We start from the raw sequence: 19,969 nt of genomic DNA, 5'->3' as shown, positions 1-19,969 counted from the left end.
CCATGCAAAAAGACCACCTTCTTAAATCCTGCTCTGTTTTATATTCAGTCCCTGTTTTAATTGCTCTATGACATAATGACATTCCATATTGGAGACTTTCCACTTTGGGGGTTATTTCACATGTGTTAGCAACATAATAAGGTCTTGATATTGGGAGGTCATAGGGTCCTGCCTACTTCTGTGCATGGGTCAAGGCCACCTGGACCAGCTGCTCTGAGCACAGATGGGCACAGCAGGTGCTGCTGGGAAGGGATTGGGCATGAACAGACTAATCCCTGCCAATCTTCAGGTGCCTAGCGTTAGGGGTCAGCAGTTATAGAGCTGCCCCTGCCCACCACCCAACATCATCTATCCACCTGCTTGGCACCTATGTCACTGACCTTAGTCTTATAGCACAGGACAATGTCATACTCCATAGCATGAGGCACTATGGGTGTCAGCAGAGAGAGGCCAGCCCAGTCAACCAACCATGTGTGCAAAGTCCAAGCCAGGCCATAGTACAGAGTCAGCTCCCTACTGCAGGGACAGGGGTTCCTCTGGGGCCTGGATACAAGATACAGACTCATAGGCCCAGACCACCCCAAGACCTGGACCCTTAGGACTTAGGTTCCCATTAACCGAAGACCCCAGGGACCCCATCCCTACTAAGGCCCCAGTGTCCTATGACCCCACCCTGTTTCTCAGACTCCTCACCTTGGGCAATTGGCTGCTGTAATAGGCTTGCCATCAGGTTGGCGGGCACATGGAAGGTCATGTTGTCTCCAAAGTCGGGGCCAGGGCCAACTAGGAGAGGCCCCTGAGACCTGTGTACAGTGGGAAGGAGCAGGCTAGGGGGCTTCCTGGAGGCAAGTCGAGTGTCAGTGTTCTCCAACATTCTGGGCTTCTCCTCTCCCACATTGCCCTGAAAATATGGGCTCTAAAACACCAAACCTCTGACCCTGCTGACGCTCCCACTTGGACTTTCTCACCTTCGTAAGCCAGCCCAGCCTCTTGTTCCAACTAGTCCTCTCTACAGATTCCCTCCCTCCCCTGAAAACCAAATCTGAGCCTTGGTTTTCTCTTGCTCCTGCTCCTGCTCCTCCTGGACACTCATAGGCAACAGGGGGTCAGCTGGCTAGAGGCCCTGGCCAAGCTCAGCTTAAGCAGTGGTTTGGTCAAGGGCGGCTCAGAAATGCCCAGATTGGAGTTCATGGCAGCCATGGAGGTGGGGCTGGCACAGGCAGAGGCCCTCCCCAGCAGAACACCTGAGGTAGCATGGGGGCAGGGAAAGAGAGTCAACTCCTGACTCTTATCGCTTGATCCCAACTCCCAGGCCCTACCTTGTACCCATTGCCGTAGGCATAGTCACAGGCCGGCAGCCTAAAGAGTCACCACTCGGATTCCAGAACTCAGGCTGTAAGAGAGAGCAAGTAGGTGGAGAAAGGACAGGAAGATCTGGGGCCTAGGAGGTCATATACTGGGACTACCTGTTGCAGGAGTAAAGGAGTGAACACAGGGCTTCAATGCTCCTCTGGCTGCAGTTGAGAGGGGATGAGGAGACCTCAGTATACTCCTGCACAGCTTCATAAGAGGTAAGATAAGGATACTGCAGAGGTTAAAGTAAAAGTTAAAGGATTTATGTTCAAGGAGAGGCGAGAAGGGGATGGAATTCTTTCTTGGACTGAGTCTCCCTCCAAATATGTTTGTTGCGAAACACCTTTAAACCCAGTGCACAGTATGTTGTAACTTGCTTCATCGCTTTTCCTTTTATGTTCCCAAAGCTCCCACCTGAGGACATATGCTGGTTCAGCGAGCTGAGGTGGTGTTGACCCTGGTAACCAGATCAAGGAGTAGAACCAACCCATGTGCAAGGCTCAGTCTACAGTCACCCGGATTATATCCTTATACTTGTCAGCTTCTAGAAGCTTAGTGCCCAAAAATCAAGGTAAAATCAAAAGGTGGGGCAAAGCTTACCAGACAAAGTCTGTGGTCCCATCCAGAGACAAAGCATTTGCAGTGACAGGCACTGCTGGGGGTATCACAGAGTGCCAGGGATCTGGCCTCCGAGGTAGCAACTGTGAGATAGGACACAGGGCTCTCAGGGTGCTATTGGAATTGCTGAAGTGATATGTACATGCATGTATTACTACAGCAGTGATTGGGGGCAGAGCAAGGACATGGGGGTTGGGTCTACTCTCAGGGTACCTCACACTGACAACCTTCTGCCTGGGTGAGGCTTAGTGACCAGTGACAGTGACCAGGCTGGCAGAAGTCACAGCACTGGGCTGACACAAACTCTGCAGTAACACTGCCCAGAGAGGAGGCCACAGGTCTCTGTGTGGGCATCACACAAACCCCCTTGCAGAGTAGCCACAGGGTCACAGTCACAGGCTGAATCATGGGTCAGAAGTGAGGACAGAGTTAGGTCAGAGGTCACCATGGAGCTGAAGGATCACTCAGAGGTGGGATTTGTGATTGGAAGCCTCACGTTTGCAAGAGTGAAGGGAAAGGGGATCCTCCTGGGGATCTCGGTGGAAGGGCTGGCAGAGCTCACAGTGGCACCCAGCTGTGTTGGGCTGACATGAGTCAATATGCCTCCACTCACATTGCCAGATGCCAGATACAGGGCTATGTCAAAGTGACAACTGTGGGCATGTCTATTACACTCGCATTCTGGGGCAGAACAAGGAAGATGGATATGGAGTAGGCTGACTTAGGCAATTATGGCCAGGCACAAAGGGCATGGCACCTATCCTGCCAGGTGTGGGGGTGCCTGGGCTCTGCTGCATGCCATAGGTGGTCCTAGTACAGGTCCTGCCAGTGCTCACAGTGGGTACCAGCTGTGTGATGGTGGCAGAAACAAAGGCCATGCACCTGGCAGAGAGGAAGCCAAGATGAGTCTGTCCCAGTCCCCCAGCTTGCCCACCCCCATTGGCCACAGGATGCCTCTCCCATGGTGCTTACCATGCCTTTCATGTTGGCTGGGGTCCCAGCTGTGGGCCTGTACTCAGAGGCATGGCCATGGCATAGGCAGCTGCCTCTGGCCACGAGCTCTGAAAGGGCATAATAGTAGAAGGGGTGTTCCTTTAGGCTCCCCCAGCAGCCTATCACCCGATGTGTGCAATCTGGAGTTCACACAGAGATTTATCACATGCAGGAGCTCTGGAGACACAGACTGGGGGACCTCAGGTGCACTGGTCGTCATTCCTCTGTAGCTGGGATGGAAGGGGAAGGAATAGGAATAGGGTTTCTCCTCTCTCTACATCAATATAGCCACCTCCTCCAGCATTCATGCTGTGGGACTCCCTCATAGTTGGTCCTCTGGGCATACCATCTTAGGATGACCACAGCCTAATGGTGGTGATTCTACTTCTGTACTACTCCAGCCCTGATATCACTCCTGAGGTGAGACCTGCACATCCCACCTCTTCCCGGATACCCCATCCTCGCATTACTAAATAGTTGAAAACTGCTTCCCCATTGCAGCAAACCATTCCATCCCCCAGTCCATCATCAAAACTAGAAATCAGTTATCATCCAGCCAAACCACTTAGAGTATTAGTTTGCTTATTTATCAAGTTTTTCTCACTTTCATGGCAGCTCCAAGAAGACAGATACCTTGTTTATCTGCTCCCCACTTAACACTGCTCAGAGGATAGATGTCTGGCACACAGTGGAGCTCAATGGGCACTTGTTCAATGTACACATGGGACAGACGGGTCCACGGCTACTTTCTGCTCCACAGGTTAAGTCAGTTACTGAACCAAGGTTACCTCTTATACTGCCCATTGCTGAGTGTCTCTCTTCTGATCAGAAGAGCAAGGAAGACGTGCTTGGGAACCTAGCATCGGGGCTCAGGAGAAGTAGTTGGTTAATAGCCACAGTCAAGGTGGGTGGAGAGTAAAGGCCAGGTTGGGGTATGTCCTACTTTAGTACTCACCTGGCCTGACTCTGGGTTGCCCTGCTGAGTTATGGTTATGTGTCTTGTCTTTCAAGACTTGTTTTACAAGAGGTCACAACCCAGAGACACCCCGGCGCCACCTAGAGGCAGCTGCAGAGATGTGGGGCACCAAGTAAGGCTAGGGTGAAGAATCAGGGTGATGACTCATCAGGGTGATGAGTCAGGGTGACCAGGATAGGGGTTGTGATGGAGGCTCATAAAAGGGACAGTTATAAGGTACAGTGATAAGTGCAGAAATGGGGTACATTGTTGGTAGCTGGCATAGAAAGTAGTGATGGGAACCACAATGGGGTCCCACAAAGGACTTGCAATGGGGCAGAGATAGAAACTGCTACCTGTGCCAGTCCCTATACACTGGGTATAGGTATGGGGGGAAATGATGGGATTGGAAAGGGGGCCATATTAGGGTCCACAATAGAGGACCATGATGGGACACAGCCGGGGAATGATGCTGGGAGACGGAGCTGGCTTGCCTGCCACCATACCCCACTGGTGTACACACCCAAGCAGGACCTCACCTCCCTGCAGTATCTGGCTGTCCTGATGTGGAAGGAGCACAGGACTGGCTGTGGGGATGAGTACCCTGAGTCCTGAGGTTGTGTGGGTTCTCCATCAGAATGGCTGGGTGCAGAACTTTGAAAATTACCTGAAAGGAAGAAGCAAACCTGAGCCTCTGGCTTCACCCCAGGGCCTGACCTCCCTTCCTCTGGGTTGACCTCGCCCTCAGTGGAAGGCTTAATGTTGGGAGTAATGCTGGTCACAAACAAGATCACTGATTCTGTGGCCAGGGGTGGGATGGATCCCAGGAAAGAGGCCTGAGCAGTTGTAGGCCAAGTATCAGCATACATGCCAAGAGTGGCCATGGTCCACTAAGCGCTCCAGGAGCAGAGGTGCCAGGCAGAATGTCTGAGGACAAGAAGGGGTCCTTGGGTCATGAGAGGTAAGCATCACTGGTGGCTGTTGTGTCAGGAGGCACAGGGCAAGCCTTTAGGCTGGGTCATGATGAGGTGGGTAAAGTAGAAGGCACTTTCTAGGTCCAGCTGGATGGTGACATTCTCAACACCTGTAACCACAAGGGCCGATCAGAGTGACTGGGCACTGACACTAGGGCTGCACACATGGGCACACAGGTACTGTCACCACTCTCTGCTTGCCACCAGGTCTTGTTGCTTCCACAACCACTCCAGATCACAGCCTCAATCCTATGGCCTCCCTGATCCCGAATGTCAAATAAGAAGCAATTCTCAGATTCCTGTAAGAGGTGTGAGTGGCCCCAAATTTCACAGCACAGGCCTCCCTCTCCCAGCAATGATCTGAACCCCCCCAAAGCCAAATCTGCCCAGGAAAACCCAAAGATACCATCTCCAGGGCCCTCACTCTCCTCCCCACCTGGAGGTGACTGACAATGCAGGAGGGCTCAGAGGCCACAGGTGGACAAAGTTCTGGCCATGGCCAATAATCAAATTGTTAGTAGGTGGGTAGTAGCTGCCACTTGAGCAGCCAGGTAGGGGAAGTGTGTCTGGCACCTCCTCAATTGTTCTGGGAGCCTGCACTGGGAAGGACAGTGTCTGAATAGAGATCCTAAGGGTGCCCCCACCTCATTCTGCCCCACAAGAGGCCTGGAGATTTCTTCTGTCCTTCTGGATGGCTCTCAGGGAAAGAGCCAACCTCTCACTCACTGGTGGCAGCAGGAGAACTGAAAGGAGCTGCAGACTGAAGAAGGCCTCCCCAGGCTGGGGGTCCTGAGCCATGCATGGGAGCTAGAATCAGACCTGAGAGAGGGGATGAATAGCAGGCCCCAAGCAGACTGCCCTTGCGGAGCTGGGTGTGGCCCCAGTCACATGGTAGATGAAAGCAGGATTGCCAGAGACAAGGAGCATGCAGGATAGTGAAGCCTTGATGAGGCTAGGAGCAAAGGGGGTCCCCAGAGCCTGGGAGCCAAGCGCGGTCACACCCTATTAACTGCAGCCATCAGATGCAGAATAAAGGTGGGGAGGGGGTACCAAGAAGCAGGCAGAACTTCTCTACAGGTCTGCTATCTAATGTGCTGGTGCTAGTGGGGCCAGGATTCAGACTAACCCACAGGCAGAAAAGACCCAATTCTCATTCAAATTAGGCCCCCACCTCTATCCCTGAAAGGCTGTGGATCTCTAGGAGCCTTTGGGGAATGTGTCCCTGTCTCTGCCAGCCCCAGGCACTGCCTTTGGGCTGGGCAATCAGGGAAGGACTGGCAAATGGGCAGGGAGCTAGTTTTGCTTGGGGCCCAGTCCCCTCTCCAAAGCAGGAAGAGCCAAAAGGTCTAAAATACACAGGCCCCTGTTGGGAGGCATATGGCTGGATCTGGAAACAGAGCACTTGGGACCCAGGCAGAAAGCACTGCTGATGGGGTGAAGCAGTTGTGGAAGCTTTCCTGGCTGACAGTACCTGACTCATCCAAGGAGAAAATTCTGCAGTCAGTGAGGACAGATTCAGTGGCTCTACAACACAGAGCCCTGGCCTCTGACTCAACTCGCAACCCCTTGCCACCAACTGGGGAAGTTGAGGCTGGAAGAAGGAGAGGCAGAAATACAACAGCTAATTTAGGCCTGGCCCTACTCCAGACAAGCTCAGGCAAAGACCCAAAGTTTCAGCCAGAGCAGGCTAGGCGACAATGGCTCCTGGGAAGCAGTACCACAAAACCCCCTTTCCCTGACCTAAAAACCTGCTGGCAGCAAGGTTCCCCAGAGCTACCTACTGTCCTCCTACAGGGGGCCTACCTGGATGATGTACAGCCCTAAGGGGAGGTGTGCCACCGCAGAGTGGCTCTGCCCCTGTCCTCAGGGGCTGCTTCTCATACATCTACAAAGGCCAGCACCTCTAGAGAAGCCGGGAACTACTCTTCACTCACCTCCAGGACTTGTCCTGGGCTACCAGGACCCCCTCTGGCAGCCCTGTTCCTGAGGCCACTTCTGTATGCTGAAGCTGGCCTACCAGCAGCTACAAACACAAAAAAGACCATGAAGGGTGGGCAGGGAGACTGGAAGGTGGAAAGGTATAAAACGTGATAGATGGAACAGTGGAGGTACAACTTGAAGAGTAACAAATCACAGTGCATCGCGCCATGAGAACACCCCTCCCACCCGCCCATACCACCCCATATCCTCCAGTCTCTGAAAGGAGAATGGTGGCTCTCAGGGCCCTGGAGAGGCACTCGGAGTCCTTGGGGTTGTAGAATCCATGGGCATTGCACACTGTGCCACTGGTCACACAGACAACTGGGCTCAGTTTTCCCAAAGATTGCTATGTGAAGGAATCAGGGTGCCGAGTATGGCAGCAATGGCTGGAGCTGTATTACAGGGGACAGGTTCACACGGAGGATCCGCTGAGCCCGCTGCCGAACCTCATCATCCGAGGACCGCCTGTCCACCTTGATGGCCCGGAATTTTAGCAGCTTTGCTGTTCCAGGCCCTAGCCATGCCTTAGGGGATCGGGGCCCATGTCGTGTTCTTTTCCGGGGAGGAAGATCCTTTGCCTCCTCAGCCCTTTTCCTCTTCTGTCCTACAGTCTCAGGGCGGCTTTTCTGGCCCTTCCTTGCAGTCCTGGCCTGAACAGATCCTTTTGGCCTGCCCCTGTTCCTGGACTGGGTCCGAGCCACCTTGGCCTTGGCCTGCACTGCCTTGGCCTTGGCCCGCACGGCCTTGGCTTTGGCCTTGATCCGTGCTGCCTTGGCCTTGGCCCTGATCCGTGCTGCCTTGGCCTTGGCCCTGATCTGTGCTGCCTTGGCTTTTGCCTGGGCCTTGGCAGCTCTGGCCTGTGTTCGAGCTACCTTGGCCTGGGCAGCTTTGGCCAGTGTTCGAGCTGCCTTGGCCTGGGATGTTTTGGTGCCCAGGGCAGAGCCACTTTTCATTTGTAGGCCACTGAGGGACCCAGTAGCTTTGCAGGTCTTTTTCCGGGGCTTAGTGCCTTGTTGGGGTCTAGCCCTGGGGGCTCTGTGAGTCAGACACTTGGGGCCCTTGCTTGTGGCTTTTCTGGGAGCTTTGGGCCGAGAGTTCCCTGGCCTCTTCCCTGGGCCTTTGCGCAGCTTCAGGGGAGAGTCTGCAAGTGAGAGCTGTAGTGACTGTGCCTTGTGCTTGGCACCCAAGCAGGGCATGGAAGTCTTTAGTGGAACCAGGGCCTCAAGGACAACAGAGAGCCGCATGGCAGGGTAGACACCTGGATAGAGGTGGGCGGGGAAGCCCACTGCTGCACCCCGGGCACGACTGGCACTTGACTGCTTCAGGGAGCTCAGCAGCAGGTTGGTGGTAGCATGCTTGGCAAGGGTTGGTGTGGATGCTTTGGCCAGCCTTCCAGATAGTGGCATAGGAAGCAGCGTGGCCCGGCCTGCAGGCAGCCGCATGGCAGTTCTGGGGGTGCTGGCTGGAGGTGATGTGGCAGCTGGGGCGGGGGCACGAGCTTGCAGCTTCGTCTGGCTTGGGGGGTTGGCTGTGCATGAACTATAGCCATAGACATCACCGCTGCGCAGGATGGTAGGTTGGAAGCCATCATCCCGCAGGCCCTGCAGGAAGGCTACAAGCTGGGCCTCTGTGGCACTGAGATCCTGGCTCATGGGGTTAAAGACAAGGAGCGCCTCCTCCAGGGCCTTCTTTCCTGCCGTGGAGATCCGCGACCAGGAGTGCACAGCTTTCTCCTCCGCATGCTGCACCACCACGCTCATGGCATTAGGCACTGCAGATCTGCCTGGGTATCCGCAAACCAGCGCTTGGCACCTCCAAGACAAGAGGAAAAGAATCAATAAGAATGGCACTGAGGGGTGTCTGAGCTGGTACAGCATGCTACTCTTGATTTCAGGGTGATGAGTTCAAGCTCCATGTTGGGTGTAGAGAGTACTTAAAAATATAATACTTTGGATATATTGCATTAAAGAAAATATATCATTAAATTAATCAAAAAAAAAAAAAAAAGATCGGGGCACCTGTGGCTCAGTTAAGTTGAGTGTCTGATTTTGGCTCAAGTCATCTCACAGTTCATGAGTTTGAGCCCTGTATTGGGCTGTCTTTTGTCAAGGTGGTCTGGTAGTCTGGTTCGGATCCTCTGTCTTCCTCTCTGCCCCTCCCCCGCTGGTTCCCGGTCTCAAAATAATTAACGAAACTTAAAAAAAAAAATGAGCACTGAGATAAGGGACAAAGGTAGACAATAAGTCTATCAGAGCCTGTATTCCCCTGGATCACAACTATCAATACAGAGGGGTCTGGCCACAGTGAGCCACTGCTTGGGGCAAAGCCCTGGTCTCCTGACCTACTATAGTGGCAGGGTGAGGCCTGTGGTGGCAGGAGGGGCCCACATGGGTCAGAGGCAGTTTTGAGATAAATGTCCAGAAGCTCATCAGAGCCATCCAACATTCTGTTGAGTCCCTAGGAAATTTGGGCTTGGTTGGCCCATTTTAATTCAATCTCTATTTTCTGAGGCCAGAAACCTGGTATTAAACTCAACCCTGGGAACACAGATGAATATCCATCTTCAAAGAGTCCTGTACACAAGGCAAGACAGAAACCATGAAAGTTCTTGGGAGTGCACACTGACACCCAGTTCAGCCTTCCACTAGGTCAGGGAAGGATTCCTAGGAGAGGCAATACCAAGGTGGGACATGAGTGATGAACAGAAAGGACTAGATGGAAATGGAGCAAAAAGGGGAAGAGCTGATGTAATGTCTTGGAAATGGGAAACAGTAAGGCACATTTAATGTGTGTGACTGGAGTCTGTGGTCAGGGCTGGGAGGTCTAGCTGTAAAACCGGCTGAGCAGGGCAACATGAGCCTTTAAGTCTGGTCAAAGAGCCCAAACCTACACTCAATGTCCATGCCCTTCTCTGTTCCTCCAGCTGCTGTTATCCAGGTGCTCAGGGGTGAACATTCCTGTTCACCATAAGTTCTGCTTTTGGAGTCCTCAGACAAGCTCAGAAGTCTTGACTCCTAGCACTCAAATCATGTAAACTAACCTCAAAGCAAGAGTCAGACTCTCCTTCAACAGAAACTAAAATGTAGCAGATACTCTTGACACAAGTCTTGGCAATCAGGCAGCCTTTAGGCCACGCAGCTAGACGAAGAGCCCAAGGTCTGACAGCCAAAGGCTCAAACAGGATGGTTAATAAGTTGGACACTAGAAATTTGAGTTGTCCTAACTAGGGTCTGGAGGGCTGCAGACCTCAGTACAGCCCCGATGGAGCTGTTTGGTAACACCCAAATTGTCCCAGGCTTCTCTGAAAAAGCCGTAGGCCATCAGTCATGACTAATGTCTAATGCCCAACCCAGCACTGAGGGCTCCCGGAGGGAGGGAGCCTGATCCCAGCTGTACCAGAGCATTAAAAGATCAGCTGGGACCAGGCAGGTCCCTGGAGGCGCGTCTGTGCAGCTTCTTCCTACCGCCCTAATGGAGCAGAGGAAGTTTTCAGAATCCCCTGGAGGAAGTGCCCTGGGGCTCTTTGTTTGGAAACATTCTTGGATCCTCAGGTGTCTCGGGCACTTCCTCTCTCCAGAGGCCATTCTCCAAGCACAATCCTTGCACATGACTTTACTTTTATTTTTTTCTTTCCAGGGGATGTAGTTCTTAGGGCTGTGAACTGTAGAATAGGGAGGGGCCTGTTTCCCCGCAGGCACAGATATTGGGGGGTGAACTGGAGGCTCTTCCGCCCAGGTCGGTCTAGACTCTTGGGAGGGGTCTTCTGGGTTTTCCAAGAGGCTCCGGACACAGAGGCTGCAGTCTGGGCCCCCCGACTTCCCTTCACAAGTGCCCCGGGGGCCGACAGGGAAGTTGATGAAAGATGGGAGACAGGAGAGACCTCATCCAAAGAGCACCAGGTTGGGGGCAGATCAGGGCCACTGGCCTGGGAGTCCGTGTCCCTGAGGCCCGAGCGGGGCTCTTGGAGGCAGCGAAACGCGCGGGACAGGCGGGGCAAACCCGACCGGGTCGCGCAGCCCCAGGGTGGGGTCGCTGGGCAGGGGTGGGGGTTGGGGGAGGATCTTGGCCGGGCCAGTGGAGGGCGCGGGTCCCGAAAGGGCCGACCGCCCGGCCCATCCGCCCTGTCGCCTCGCGGACGGCCCCTCCGCGGCGCGGCTAGGCCCATGGCCCCAACCTACCGGCGCCGCCGCGGGGACCCAGGACGCGCCTCTGCGCCGCCTCCGCTGCTCCAACATGGCCGCCCGCTGCGCACCGGAAGTGCGCCGCGCTTCCGCTTCCGGGACCTGGTCCGCCCTAGTGACCCTTGACCCCCCGAGACCCCGTTTCCCCCAAAGTGTGGGGGCGGGACAGGTGGGTACCTAGGAAGGCTTCCTGGAGGAGGTGGCTGCGGGGACCGCTCTAAATCCATCCAGTCCTGTGCAGGAGTCTGAAGAGCAGAGGTGCCCTCAGAGCCCATGGACAAGGCCTGCTTAGTCCCAAGCTCCCGACCTGAGGGAAAGAGGAGTGCCCCCTGCCTCCCTGGAAGTGTTGCAGGGGTATCTCCTCTGAGGGCAACAGGCCCTCCTCTCTTCTTAAGAATGAGACGTGCATGTGCCATGAAAGTCTGGTGCTGGTGTGCACACACATGCTGCACACAAGCCCAATACTGGGCATGTACGATCTGAGAGTTCTAGCATACCAATGTGGGCCTGAGGATACTTGTCTAAGAACACGTGCATAGGTATGGTGGGAGAATCCTTGCCCATCCTCAGCCCTGTCAATGGCATGAAGTCCTACCTCCCAGAATCCCTGTCCTTTTGCCTAGGAGACTGGGACCTCAGTCTTGCTACCTGTACACTGGGGCCAGCAGAGAGGTGGTGGTTACAGGGCCCACTGCCCAAGCAGCACCAGATGAGAGGACATAGGCCAAAATTAACTCTAGGAGTCTAAGAGGTCAGTCTCTGACCAAAGGCCTCTCTTAGTCAGGGTTTCCCCAAGTCCAGGTTGGGAGCCAGCATGGAAGTTCTGGTTTCATGGATGAGATAGTGGGGACACTTCAGTCAGAGCTTGAGCTAAGAGACAGAAATTTGCTACAACTCTTGGACCCTGACATGTACAATGATGCTAAGTTTAGTAGCTGGGAGTAGGTGGAAGCCTGTGGGCAGTCACAAGAGGGTAGTTAGATGCTTCATTTAGGGACTGGTTAATAGCTTTTCTCCCTCCCCATATGACCCCAGGATCCTCAGGCATAGAAGGGTCTGGGAACCCTTAAAGGGAAATACTCACCCCTCCCTAGGCCTCAGCTGGCACCTCTGAGCTTTCCAGGACCTCAGCACTCATGGTAAGGCCCTCAGTGCCTTAAGGCATAGCCAAAGTGTGCAATAGTAAATGCAAACTCTCCTGCTCTTTTGGGGTCAGTGCTTCTAGCCCCTTATTCTGTTAGAAAAAGGGGAATGGTGGAGTCCCAAGAGCCAGGGTCTCCTGGTACAATCAGGAAGTCCCACCTTACTATGCCTAGTCCCCAACTGTGGGTGAGCCCTGTCTCTGCCCCATCCATGGTTGAGAATTAGCTGCTACTCTCAGGACCAATCCAGCCTCACCTTCTGCCCAGTTGTCTTTCACAGCTTCTCCAAAGTCAGCAGTGTTGGTCCCCTGTGTGTAGGTGGTGCCAGGACTGTGTAAACAGAAACCAGTCCCATGAAGAGGCAGAGCTCAGCCTTTAGGGATGGCATGGACTTAGGTGTGTCCTGGAAAGGGGAAGTCCTCTCTGGTGATGACCAGCCCAGAGTTCAGTGCAAAATGGAGGACTTGGCAGGGTAGGTCCATCCCCAGTCTGTATCCCTTGAAGAGATTAGAACTGGGGGATAGTAAGGGTTAGGGGTCAGGGTTAGGGGTCCTTAGTGCCCTGAGAGGAAGCTGACCCTTCTGCCTCTTGGTGCTCAGTATGTCCCAGATGGAACTCTGGGGAGCATTCATCAGAGCAAAGTGTAACTTGACCTGGATTTTGGTGGATGCTGACCCTGTAGGCCTAACTGGGATCAGACAGGATGAGGTTGATAGAGACCACAAGGTTGTCCCAGGGTCCAGCCATTGCTCTCCGTTTGACATTTTTTACAACCCTGAGTGATGGGTCCTAGACCTATTTCTCAAATATTTCTCAAAGACCACCAGATCTTTGATCAGGTGGATATCTAGTTGTGGGTGAGGCCAGTGTGTCTGGGAAGGATCACCCAAGGAGGGAGTCTGTGTGACAAGGAGAAAAGCCAGGGCTGGATCTTGAGGAGCCACTTTCATGGAAGAAGAGGAACCAGGGCCTGTAAAAGACTCTGAGAAGCAGCACAAGCAGGAGCAGAGGTGCCAAGGTCACAAGGAATGAAACTCTGAAGATGTCAGCAAAATTTCATTTGAGACAAAGACCATAGGGACCTGTATTTTTAGCTATATGATGTTCTATAGAGACTTTGACAAGAGCGATTTGGGGGGAGCAGTGGACATAACGTAGCAGATTGGAGGGGAAGAAGGGAAGGGTGGAGGGACTTGGGGTACTGGGAAATATCTTAAAGTAGGAGGCTTTTAAGTGCTTAATTACTGGAATGGAGAGGGGGAAAGGGCCTGGAAAGGGGATAGTGGAAAATGTGAGGGTTCTGCAGGGCAGTGTGAACACCCTGTGGAGAAATGTACCGGTGCCCTAAGTAAAGAGCAAGTCAAAGGCAGAATGCAGTGAGAGGATGGGAGCTGCCTAGTCAAGTTCTAAAACCAGCCTTAAGACTACCATTTCCATGTAGTCCTTCCAACTCCAACTGCCAGCCTGTGAAAGGGGCTGGACCCTCTCTCTAGTCATGAAGAAGGCTCTGCCCACACTCAGGGCAGGCTTTACAAGTTTGGCAAACCAAGGACTTAATGCCCCCTCAAGCAGATCTCAACCCATGACTGATGGAAATTTGAGAATGAATACCTCAAGCAACCTTTGCTCTGGGAGGGAACTCAGCAAGATTTGGTCCCAGTTGCCAACAGTGGTTGCTTGTTTGGTGACACACCCTTTATTGGCTGCTTTCTCTTTTTGCCACTCCTCTGCTAGTGCTTCCTGGCCTCATCTCCCACATTAACTATATATACTGATATCTTTATCTCCTGATGTGCTTCTGGGGAAAGTGAGACACACACTGTCCATGAAAGAGGGACAAGACAGTAGCGAGCACAGACAACCACAAGGATTTCTTCTCCTGGGTGACCACCAACCTGCACGAATGGTCTCCCAGCTCAAAACTCTGCATGCTCAGAAGATAGGTTGGGCCAGGGTCCGGGTTTGAAATAAATAGGCCTCTGTCACACCAACTTGCTATGAACAGTCACAAAATGTCTTGGGTACCAGAGTAGCCCAGGCCTCAGGCCCTACAGAGTGACCTGCCTGGTCTCTGACTCTTGAAGCTCATTCCTTACTCAGAGCTACTTTCCCCACAAGAGCTTTCCCCATTCAGGCCTGTGGAAGGACCTCTCAAGCACTGAGGCCGGCACTGTCTGCTCCTCCATTCCCTGCTAGCCTCAATGTTCACGGTAGGACCTATTCAGCGCCCTGCTGTGTGCCTGGAGAAGTGCGACCCAGCCGCCGACCCCACCAAAGGCCCACGCCACGCCCCAAACGGCCTCCAGGGGGCGCCGCCGCGAAGCCAGTCTTTGGGCTCCTAGGAGCTTAGGGCCGGTGGGCGGACGCCGGCCCCCCAAGCCTGCTGGTTCTGCTAGCCCGCCCCCGCCCCCTCCCCCGCGGGTGCTCCCCGGGCTGGGTACCACTCAGAACGATTCCCCACCATACACGTGTTGTGCTGCTCACTGATGCTTCTTTTCTCCTCTCGCCCCAGGTCGGACCCTAAATCGTGGGCAGGCCCCGCGTCCACATGTCCATTTGTCTGTTTGCCGGTTTGCGTGTGACTGTGGGTCGACGCGCCCTGCTCTGGCCACGGCAGGTGCAGGGTTAAGGCGGGGGGAGATTTTCCCGAGTCGGGAGGGGGGACGAGGGGCGGACCCGGTCCAGCCCCGCCCCGCGCCGAGCCGAGCCAGAGCCCCGCCGGAGCCCCGCGGAGGCTGGCCTCAGCCCCAGCCAGAGCCGGCACGGAGCCGGAACGGCGGACCCCGCGTCCCGGAGGCGCCGGAGCCCCGGCCGGTGAGTCCCGCAGGAGCCGTGCTCAGGGGAAGTTTGGGGCGCTGGGCGCAGAGCCCCAAGCGCGCTCGTCTGGACCCGCCCCCCACCTCGCGCGAGCTGGAAGTTTGGGGCCAGGAGGCCATCACGCCAAGGGTCTCAGGAGCGTGGCCCCCACGGGAAAGGAAAGGCTGAGGAACTTGGGGATCTGCTGTGAGGGTACTTGGAAGTCCAGCTGCTCATTCCTACTGGAAACGCCCTGGACTATGGGAGTCTAGAGTCCTATGGTCAGTCCTATGGTCATGGGATCCCCAAATCAATCCCCTTCCCCTACTTCTGGACACCAAGGAGACTGGCCTGTGGGAACCTGGCACAGAGAACCCCCTGATAGTAGACCTTAAGGGGGAATATGGGGCTCTGGCGTCCATCTCCTCCTTTCCTTAGTCCCAAACGCCCTGATCTTGGCCTTTTGCTGGTGGGAATGGATGATCTCTATGGAATGGCTTCCAAAAGGGTGGTTAAGTATACGCTGGAGTCTGATCCCTGGCAGCAGGTGGGACACCCACTGCAGGCTAGTAAGGGGAGGGTACAGTAGGACTCCATTCATGCAAAGCACCAGAATGAGGATTGTTGAGAGGAAGGGAAGGGTGGAGTGTCTTAGTCAACTAACCTACCACCTATACCTAGATTTGGCCGGGGCGGATGTGTTAGGTGAAGGCAGGGGGTGAGAGGAGAATCTCTCAGGCCCTAGAGGAAGAGGGGAATTTGCCTGAGTATTTGGTAATCTGCTTTCTTTCCCACCCCAGAAGGGACTCAACAGTGGTGTGCTAGCCAACAGGGGTACATCTTTCCCCATGCCTTTCCCACCAGTGATTTTGGGCCAGTCCTGCCCTTAGCCTCAGACTGCTCAACTGTATCCTGAGGGACTTGTCAGTGGCCCTGACCCTTTGTTTTCCCTCTCTCCTCCAGGTGAAGGCAAGGTCCCTCGACTGGTCGGACATTCCCTGTAGTCTTGATACTGTCAAGATAAGGCCCCATCATGCCCCTCAGTGAGGCCTGCAGTCTGAGCAGATAGTATGGCCTGCCACTGGAGGTGAACACCATGGCTACAGGAGGTGGCCGAGCCTTTGCTTGGCAGGTGTTCCCACCAATGCCCACCTGCCGGGTGTATGGCACAGTGGCATACCAGGATGGACACCTGCTAGTGTTGGGGGGCTGTGGCCGGGCTGGACTGCCCCTGGACACTGCTGAGACACTGGACATGGCCTCGCATACATGGCTCGCACTGGCACCCTTGCCCACTGCCCGGGCTGGTGCAGCTGCTGTGGTGCTGGGCAAGCAGGTGCTAGTGGTGGGCGGTGTGGATGAGGGCCAGAGCCCTGTAGCTGCTGTGGAGGCCTTCCTTGCTGACGAGGGCCGCTGGGAGCGTCGGGCCACCCTCCCTCAGGCAGCCATGGGGGTTGCAACTGTGGAGAGAGGTGAGTGGCCTTAAGGAAGTCCCTTAGGTGCCCCAACACCCTCTATTCTTTCCTTGGTCCCTTACTCTCATAGATCGGATAAGAGATTTAAATTTTGTCTGAGTGCCGTGGACATAGCTTTGATTCTTGTAAAGACCTTCTCCTACCTAGCTCTGAGCTGAGCTAACAGCAGCTTTAACTGCCTTTTCCAACTGTGAAGTGGGAGGCCAGCCCAGGCTGGGGCTCAGCATGATGGGAGGCCCCAACCACCTCTCTGCCCATTCCTCCTCCTAAGAGACAAGGAGGGGTAGTTCAAAGACTCTCTCAGTTATAAATAGTCTGGGGAAGGGGGAGGGGAGCAGGGCCTTGGCTCAGAGCCCAGTAAGTGCTCTGAGCACTGAGCCCAGGAAGCCCCCACCTTCCTCCCATATACACTCTTACCAGGGAGCCTGAGATGGGAAGGCCAAGATGGCCTGGGGATAGTTGCCATGGAAGCCCTCAGCTGACTGACCCAGTTCCCCAAGGACCCCAGACATGCCCCCAGCTGACCCTGAGGGTGTAACAGGGCAAGAACCTACTCTAATAAAAGGGTGGGATATAGAGGTGCTGGCAGGGCTCTTTGGCAGAAGGCTCGCAGACAGCACCTCCATGCTACAGGCCTAAGCTCCTTTCCCAGCCCCCAGCTGATCTCCAGAGTTCCCTCCCCAGTCTGAGCTCTGTGTGGAGCAGATCCCCATATGCCCTTCCCTGACTTAAATCATCCTCCAACCTCCTTCCCCTAGGGAAGCCCCCACCTTGTGGCCTCCAGGTCTGACCACTGGTCCTGCTTAGATGACAGACTTGGTTGCCATAGCATCTCCAGGGAGACAGAGATGGATTATAATTAGATCATCTGCCTCCTGCTCTTCACTTGGAGGGGCCCTGGCCAGAGCAGGAATCCTAGCTCTCCCAGTCCCCACTCTGGGAAGGAAGGATTATTTCTGCTGCTTGGGAGACATACTACACAGACCTGGGTCCCCACTCCCCCCCAGACCTGACCAGTGCAGCTGTCAGGATAGGGTGCCCTGGCCAGGCTGAGGTGCACTCTGAATTGCTCTTTTCTATGCAGATGGTATGGTGTATGCTCTGGGGGGAATGGGCCCTGACACGGCCCCACAGGCCCAAGTTCGGGTATATGAGCCCCGGCGGGACTGCTGGCTTTCACTACCCTCCATGCCCACACCCTGCTACGGGGCTTCCACCTTCCTGCACGGGAACAAGATCTATGTCCTGGGTAAGGGCCTGGGGGATGTGGGGGAAAGGGGCTCGAAGTACAGAAGCACCTATCCTCATAGGTTGGCTGGGATCAGGTTTAGTCTGGGATGGCAGAACAAGAGAAACTTTGGGTGAACCAGGCTTGCTTGGAGGCTCTGACCGCTGGTGGCCCTACTATGGCTGGAAAACCAAACCCCAGTGCTTGAGGATCTGGGGGGTGGCTGATTCATGCTCTGGTGTGCACACAGCTGGGTATGGGTAGCTAAGGAGGGCAGTGGTGAAAGCTTATCAACCTGGTGAAGGAGGAGCCTGCCAGGCCTCTAGGCTCCTTCCCATGTGCTCCAATTCCATTGGCAGGGGGCCGCCAGGGAAAGCTCCCAGTGACTGCTTTTGAGGCCTTTGATCTTGAGGCCTGTACCTGGACCCGGTACCCAAGCCTGCCCAGCCGCCGGGCCTTTGCTGGCTGTGCCATGGCAGAAGGCAACGTCTTTAGCCTGGGTGGCCTGCAGCAGCCTGGGCCCCACAATTTCTACTCCCGCCCACATTTTGTCAACACTGTGGAGATGTTCGACCTGGAACATGGTGAGCAGTGGCTGGCCTGGGCTGTCCTCCCACTTTCCATGGGATGGAGGGGCATAGTGTGTGTTGTGGGACTGGATCTGACCTCCCCTTTCCTGCAGGGTCCTGGACCAAGCTGCCCCGCAGCCTGCGCATGAGGGATAAGAGGGCCGACTTTGTGGTTGGCTCTCTTGGGGGCCACATCATGGCCATTGGGGGCCTTGGTGAGTATCTGTGGGACTAGGGATAGGAGGCAAGCCTAGGACAGGCAGGAGTAACCCCAAGCATGAGCACTCCCTCCTGTCCTTCTCCAGGCATTCCAGGGACCAGGGCTTTGTGAGCTTTCCCAATCTGTGAGGCAGGCAGGGTGTGGTCTGCACGGCCTAACTCTTGGGGGGTGTCCCTCAGCACCTGACTGAGGACTCTGTACCAGCAGGGGCTTAGGAGACAGAAATAGGACAAGTGACCACTGAAAGAATGGACAAATAGAAATATGAAGAAATGATAAAATGATGAATGGGAGCAATGAGTAGTAAGGCCCTAGTAACCCAAGCAAAAGAGCTGGAGCCCTTGCAGTCTGTGCCATTTACAACTTCTGTCTCCTTCCTGCAGGAAACCAGCCATGCCCTCTGGGCTCCGTGGAGGGCTTCAGCCTTGCACGGCGGCGCTGGGAGGCCCTGCCTGCCATGCCCACAGCCCGCTGCTCCTGTTCTAGTCTGCAGGCTGGGCCCCGGCTGTTTGTCATTGGGGGTGTGGCCCAGGGTCCTAGCCAAGCTGTGGAGGCACTGTGTCTGCGTGATGGGGTCTGAATGCCTGATGGAACGTGTCCACTGGAGCAGCACAGTGCTAGAGGCAAATGTCTGTGGCTCCTTTTGCTGCTGAAGAAGCTCACTGTGGCTCTGTGGGATGAGGGAGGCACAGGGGCAGGCACTTGAGACAAATGTCTCAAAGGGTGGGGGGGCTTTGTCTTTAGTGCAAGACACATATGCTTATACCCACCTTTATCCCCATTCATTCATGGACCATGCCTAGCTCCACACTTGCTCTGGGACTACTGGGCCATCTGTCTAACTGGGAAGTGGGAGGATGGGAGAGCTGGCCGCATGCCCCACGGGATTAGTGCCTACCTAACCAGGCTCACCTCAATGGCTGTTTCTGAAAAATCCTAGCTGCCAGCTGCCTTGAAGCCCTCTGTGGTCCCAGGAGAGTTCAGAGAGGGCAGGAGACACAGAGGGAATGGAGGAGTGGATATAGGAACCTCTAGAGGACCAGAGGAATATTGGCGTTGGGCCCTTTACACTGTTGACTGTGTGGTCTTGAGCAAGTCATTTCACCTCTCTGTGCCTCAGCATCCTCATCCATAAATGGGGATCTCTGAAACCTTCCTGCCCTACCTACCTCACAGGGCTGTTGTGAGGACCCAGGAAGTTCAGACATGAAAGTAAAAGTGCTGCTAAAATCTGGTGTGTGGCCCCGGTGTGGACTCCTGTGTTGCCCCTGCAACCCCTGGCCCCCCTTCAGGGGCCTCAACTCTTCCAGAGATGAGGGTTCAGAGTAGCCTTTTGCATCTGGCCTCTGGTGTCTTAGCCCCACCTAAGCTTCAGCTTCTCTTTTGGTGACATAGGATTACTGCTGCCCCCCAACCCCTACTGTCCTGGTGTTAGAGGATACTCACAGGGTTGCCAGAGAAGAGCTCAAAAAACTACGACAAAGC

At 54.8% G+C, this 19,969-nt stretch overlaps 2 protein-coding genes across 3 annotated transcripts; one reads left to right on the top strand and one right to left on the bottom strand.

The window, feature by feature from the left end:
* Positions 1-1,353: 1,353 nt before the first annotated feature.
* Positions 1,354-19,718, top strand: KLHDC8B (kelch domain containing 8B). 2 transcript variants are annotated; one of them, XM_039228230.1, is made up of 8 exons: positions 1,354-1,571; positions 1,761-1,924; positions 14,709-15,010; positions 15,956-16,464; positions 17,552-17,716; positions 18,055-18,279; positions 18,378-18,479; positions 18,868-19,718. In XM_039228230.1, the coding sequence occupies exons 4-8, from the start codon at positions 16,089-16,091 to the stop codon at positions 19,062-19,064; spliced, it is 1,065 nt and encodes a 354-aa protein (XP_039084161.1). In that variant the 5' UTR covers positions 1,354-1,571; positions 1,761-1,924; positions 14,709-15,010; positions 15,956-16,088; the 3' UTR covers positions 19,065-19,718. The 2 variants fall into 2 exon arrangements, with proteins under 2 accessions (XP_039084161.1, XP_039084160.1); XM_039228229.1 differs by lacking the exon at positions 1,761-1,924.
* On the bottom strand, positions 3,530-11,109 carry CCDC71 (coiled-coil domain containing 71). The gene is made up of 3 exons (XM_039228228.1): positions 11,052-11,109; positions 6,828-8,685; positions 3,530-4,586 (listed from the first exon to the last, which is right to left on the bottom strand). Exon 2 carries the CDS (start codon positions 8,631-8,633, stop codon positions 7,233-7,235), a length of 1,401 nt encoding a protein of 466 aa, XP_039084159.1. The 5' UTR covers positions 8,634-8,685; positions 11,052-11,109; the 3' UTR covers positions 3,530-4,586; positions 6,828-7,232.
* Positions 19,719-19,969: the final 251 nt, after the last annotated feature.

The sequence above is a fragment of the Hyaena hyaena genome, unplaced genomic scaffold (assembly GCF_003009895.1).
Source record: "Hyaena hyaena isolate Hyena2069 unplaced genomic scaffold, ASM300989v1 scaffold_30, whole genome shotgun sequence".
NCBI lineage: Eukaryota > Metazoa > Chordata > Mammalia > Carnivora > Hyaenidae > Hyaena > Hyaena hyaena.
Note: the sequence above shows the minus strand (reverse complement) of the source record. Positions and strands in the feature narration are given on the sequence as shown.